The 6130-nt window shown below is 31.5% G+C and overlaps 1 protein-coding gene across 1 annotated transcript; it reads left to right on the forward strand.

Annotated features, from left to right (window-relative positions):
* Positions 1-3226: 3226 nt before the first annotated feature.
* On the forward strand, positions 3227-6008 carry LOC143604236 (putative methyltransferase PMT21; the record flags this gene model as incomplete). The annotated part of the gene is made up of 5 exons (XM_077080777.1): positions 3227-3335; positions 4734-5025; positions 5117-5265; positions 5463-5658; positions 5742-6008. Coding segments are annotated over exons 2-5 (876 nt in total), but the record flags the coding sequence as incomplete, so codon positions are not given.
* Between the last annotated feature and the right edge of the window lie 122 nt (positions 6009-6130).

Genomic DNA, 6130 nt, shown 5'->3' on the forward strand with positions numbered 1-6130 from the left:
ACCGGTACCGATAAGATTTGGTGATTTTCAGGATCGGTATTTTCAGTACCGAGCTCATCCCTACATCACAGGGACCATATTTGCAATTAACTATATCATTTATAATCTTATGGGTACTTGCCCCTAAGCTATGGGGGTTCCAAAGGAGCAACGCCCCTTGGCGGGGTTCCAGAGTAGAGGTGCGCAATTAAACCAGTTAACCGAATCGACCCAAAAACTGAACCGAAACCGAATCGGTTTGAAACCGATTATGTTGAAACCGGTTTGGAACCGATTGAAACCGTAGGTTCGCAACCGGTTTGTAATTTTCTCCACCAAAACTGGTTCCAAACCGGTTGACCGAACCGAAACCAGGCAAAAACCAGTCGAAACCCGAACCGAAACCGAACTGAAACCAATCGTAACATTGTATGAAACCGGTTTCAACCTGAACCGAAACCCATCATAAACCGTTTTTGACTTTTGTTGACCAAACCGAACCGGTTTTAACCCAAACCGGTTTTGAGTTTTAAACCGGTTTGCGCACCTCTATTCCGGAGGCAGCTTCTCTTGTAAGGTTCAAGGGACAAAGCCTGAAATTTTTAATTTTGACATTAATTGCTTTATAGAAGATGCATTGAAATTAAATTTTCGTATACATTTTAATGTCACAAATGAGGAGCGTGTATTGTTGTATTTGAAATTCAAATACTTAAAATTGTTGATAACTGTTATGGCAGTTACAGACCCTAATCCTAATACCATTACTTGATCATACGATTATCATTATGGTTCAAGATACTATCTCAGACATCATACTCAATTTCTCGCTCTTAATTCTGAGGTTTAACCAATCAATTTATTTGTGAATCACAAATAGTTTTGATCTGAAAGTGTGATTATGACTTTCAAAAATCTAAAATAATCCGTTTTACAGAAAATTCAGCAACATAATTTGCGTTTTACTTTAAGTTATGTTTAGATAATGAGGTATGCATCACGTTATTTAATTTAAGACATAAATGAGAACAATCCACGTGACCACATATATATCTTTCTCATGTTTATTCTGTTCTCATTGAATATTTATAAATACATTTTCACTATTAAGCAAACGTATGTTTGATATTTCACATACTGCTAGTCACAAAAGTAACCATCGTTATTTTGTTGTGATCTTCTTTTAAGGTTTGATCCCAAACGGGAACCAAGAGATATGGCAATGTAAGAAAGTAAGAAGCAAAGAACATTCGACTTTATGCTCAATTTATTATTTACCATTACTATTACTATTACTATTACTATTTTCAATATTTAATAGATAATTAAAATGAGATACATTTTTTTGAAAAACATATTATATATTTCCTTTGGTTACCATGTGAAGTTGATTAAATCTTGATTATGAAGCATAATGACAATTCACAGTTTGTTGTCATCTATTTACTTCTATTTAATACTTTTTTTTTCAGATTTGTTTGGATTTTTAAAAGTTACTTTTTTAATTGTTTAGAGGTTATTTTTATTTTTAGAGTTTATATGATAAAATGAAACTTAAGTAAACATAAAGAAAAGCTTAAAAAATATAGAATAATCCTGAACATAAAACTAGAAATTCTAATAAAAGTATAAGTGCATACTCCAATAAATCTCAACAAATCTATAAAAATAAATGCACCATAAAACAATAAATAAATTATTAATTATCATATTAATTATTCAATCTTCTTGATAAATGTCAAAAGATAATTCTATAGATGATTTTACTACTTTTACCCTTTTCATTATATCATAACAGGAACTCTGTTAATGATTTTAATTTCATCAACGAGTATTTTCAGGGTGTTGTTAAACATGCAACCTTTCAAATTATTTTTGCTAAGTGTACTTCTTATCTAAACTTATGAACTAATTATCATTTTCCCTCAACATTATAAAAATACATATTAGTCGTCACAACATTTTTTTTAATTATTAATATTTTTATGGTTTATAATAATATCAATATTAGTATTAGTCACAGACAGTATAATATGGCACTGACACTGATAAAAATAATAATAATAATAATAATAATTATTATTATTATTATAAAGAATTATAAGTGCAAAAAAAAAAGAAAAGAAAGAAAAACAAAAATAAATAATGAAAATCAAATTTTATAGCTTTTGATACAATATTTTAAAGCGAGATCATGACAGGTAAGGATCATAGAGGGTGTGTTTAGCCTAACTTGTATTTTATTTAAGAAACATTTTTAGATTTTTTTTTGAACCGCTAATATGTTTTTTAAACTTCATGTATTAAATAAGATTAGAAGTTTAGAACTTAAATCTTTTGGTAGAAAGTTATATATTTTTTGCTAGTGATTGTGTAGATATTTTAGATTCTTGATTGATTGGTAAGATTAAATAAAATATTCCATAATAGGAACATATCTTTTTGAAATTAATATTTTTATTTTGTCCTTACTAAGAACGTGAAATTTAGATACTTGATTGACGGCATCGACATCCAACAATCATAATGAAATTTAAAAATACTGAATATTAATAATAAAATAAAAATGAAATTAATTAAATTAATAATAATATAAATTTAAATGAAATAAGTTATTGTTAATATTTATTATAATAAAACATACTTAATTACTTTATATTTTACTTTTAGGTTTTAACATTTGTATTCAACATTGACAAAAGTACAAGCCTGGGAGAACATGTATTTGTGTGTACTTGACCACGCCTATGCATATGTGACCATATTGATCAAATAATAATAATAAAAAAACTAACTAACTAACTAACTCCCTTATGATCACACATATTTATTTTTAAACTCTAATTTTAATTTTTTATACTAATCTTTTTAACCTTTTGCTCAAAATTCAAATTTATTCAGATCTTATATGAATCCAAACTCATTTTAAAATTTTTAAATTTTAATAATTCTAATAAACCGATAAAAACAAATTTTCCTAATTTCTTAATTTCTCCATACTAAAATACATAAGCTATCCTTTTACTTTATGCGATGATAATTTTTACTTTTAAACTTTTGATGTGAAAAATAAAATAGCATTTAAAAAAAGAAAAAAAAAACTAATATATTATAATTTTAATAATAATATCACATATTCACATACCATATTACTTTTTTTCTATATAGTAATATATTTATATTATATATTGCATGTTGCCGTATATATATATATGTATTCCTTTATCATCCTCTGTTCACTATCTCTCTCTCTTTGAACTCGGGTTTCAATTAATTTACAGGATCCGTGTTCGTCGTATTGGCTTCATAAACCTGTTCATTAATTCTCGGAGAATCAATTGCATACGTCATCACAGGTGATTCAATTTCAACCCAATTATTCTCAGCTCATCAGTTATTCAATCTTTACCCGAAACCCAAATCTTTTTTCGATACCCAATTGTTTTTTCGTGTTGCAGATCCGATATAGGAGATGGGTTTTTAATTTTATGAAAAAAGATTGGATTTTTATGTAATAATTAGATGAATAGAATTGATGGTTGATCATGTTTTGTTTTGTTTTTAGCTGAATTAGAAGTGGGTTTTGTTTAGAATTATGTTATGTTTTAATCTTTATTGGTAAATTGTTTGATGAGTTGTTGAGAAGAATAAATAAAGAAATTGATTGGCTGCTATGGTGATCAAAGAATATTGGAACTTTACTCTGTTTTATTGTTAAAAAAAGTAAAAAATAAATATGTGACTTGAACCAGTTTCTATTGGGGCCCCTTAAACCAGAATTCATGAAAATTGAACCCAAAAATCAAAATTATGACTATTCATTTGGGCAATTGGAAATTTTGTATTGGAACCAGATTTTGACAAATTATCTTGATTTTTCCACTTATCATGCCACCAAATCTGCACTATTTTTTTTTTTGTTTAGCCCTGCTTGCGGTGCGCACATATGATGTATATATGTGTGAACCCTCGGGTGGGCAAAAGTGAAATTGCACTAATTTTGACGTTATTTTACTAATCTCGTGAAAATAACGTTAAAAGTGACGGACGGTTAATCAGGCATCATGTAGTGGCGTTGATAGCTGAAAGATAAGGGTACATGCACCGATCAGCCGGTGTCCCGATGATTGAGTGCCATGTGCCTTATGTCCAAGGCTTGATGCAAAACTACTATCGAGCCGGGGGTCTCACCGGAAACAGCCTCTCTATCCCTATGGGGTAGAGGTAAGGCTGCCTACATCTTACCCTCCTCAGACCCTACCATAGCTTTGCTATTGGTGGGATATACTGAGTACGATGATGATGATGATGATGATGATATTTTTATTTTTGCTTATTTTGACTTTGACTTTTGTTCTTTTGATCATCAAGATCTGTCTTTGAACTGTATTTGTCTCAAAAATCTTTCTTGTTTAGGTAAGTCTTGAAAAAAGTTATGACAATTAATTTGAATCCTTATGTTTAAATTAATATGATTTGCAAAATTTGGTTGTTGGGTACAAAGTGTGCTATGCAATTTTATATTTAAAAAAGAAATAAATTAGTGGGCTAGAGTACATCATTTATGATTATTGTCACGCTAAAACCACCAAAGCCAAGTGTTAAACGCGCCATTTTCTATTTGATACATGTGTTAATCGTGTCGTCTCTAACTTGTCTCTAACCTCTTAAACACGTTAGGACACCAACAGCCAGCCCATTGCATATTTTCTTACATTGCATATTTTCTTACAAGTTTGAACTTTGTGTGACAGGTTGTGTATTAATTTATAAGGGCAAGAAATGAAGTATAAAGATGAAAATAAGTCTGGAAGACAACCTGAAAGAAGTTCAAGGGTGGTGCCCTTAGGAATAATGCTTGTGGTTGTATGTGGGCTCTCATTTTATCTTGGTGGGATCTTTTGTTCTGAAAAGAACAAAATTTCTGCTGACCAGGTTTCTAAGCCAGTTGACCCCATAGATTCTGGCATGATCCAGGTGAAATCGGTTTCTTTTCCCGAATGCAGTGCCGACTTGCAAGATTACACACCCTGCACCGATCCGAAGGTACATACTTTTGAAGTTGAAATAAATCTTTATCATGTTTCTTTGCTTGATCAAAATAATAATGATTAATTTGATTGTTTGTGTGAATCAGAGATGGATGAAATACGGGCGACACAGGCTTACATTTATGGAACGCCATTGTCCGCCTGTGTTTGATAGGAAGGAGTGTTTGATACCGCCACCCGATGGCTACAAGGAGCCGATCAGATGGCCAAAGAGCAAAGACGAATGTTGGTATAGGTAAAGATTCAATCTTTTGTATCATTTTGTGTTAATCTTGGTTGACCCATTTGATTATTTGACCCGTTTCTCTTCGAGCTAATTTTTTTTTAATTTAACATGTTTTGAGATGAGATGCATCCATATATTGTTTAAAATTACTACTACTAATCAAGTGGTTGTCCTTTTGCCTAATGTTTGTATATTTGACTTTTTAGGAATGTCCCATATGACTGGATCAACAAACAGAAGTCAAACCAGCATTGGCTAAGGAAAGAAGGAGAAAAATTCTACTTTCCGGGTGGCGGTACTATGTTCCCTAATGGCGTAAGCGCGTACGTTGATCTAATGCAAAATCTAATCCCGGGAATGAACGATGGAACTGTTCGTACTGCCATTGATACCGGTTGTGGTGTAAGTTTACCAAAACTAATCTAACTAAACTGGTTAAGTTTTAGTATTGTTGGACTCAAATTTTGAAAGATAAAATTTTCCAGGTTGCTAGTTGGGGAGGTGACTTGCTTGATCGTGGCATCCTAACCGTTTCTCTTGCCCCGAGAGATAACCATGAGGCCCAAGTCCAGTTTGCATTAGAACGAGGGATACCCTCAATTCTTGGAATCATATCCACACAACGTCTTCCGTTCCCCTCGAATTCATTCGATATGGCACATTGCTCACGATGCCTAATCCCGTGGGCAGAATTTGGTAACTTTTTGTCAAATTTTCACATTAGTGATATTATGTTAGAGATGGCAAAATGGGTAGTTTGGGGGGGGGGGGGGGGGGTAGGATAACGGGTTCAGATCAAAATGCGGTGTTTTAATTACAAAATTAATCTAAGTTTTTGTAAAAAAAAAAAAAAAAAAAAAAAAAAAAAAAAAAA

This window comes from Bidens hawaiensis, unplaced genomic scaffold (genome assembly GCF_021521415.1).
Source record: "Bidens hawaiensis isolate Kalapana, Puna unplaced genomic scaffold, B.hawaiensis_p1.1 tig00064488_1, whole genome shotgun sequence".
In the NCBI taxonomy this organism is placed as follows: domain Eukaryota; kingdom Viridiplantae; phylum Streptophyta; class Magnoliopsida; order Asterales; family Asteraceae; genus Bidens; species Bidens hawaiensis.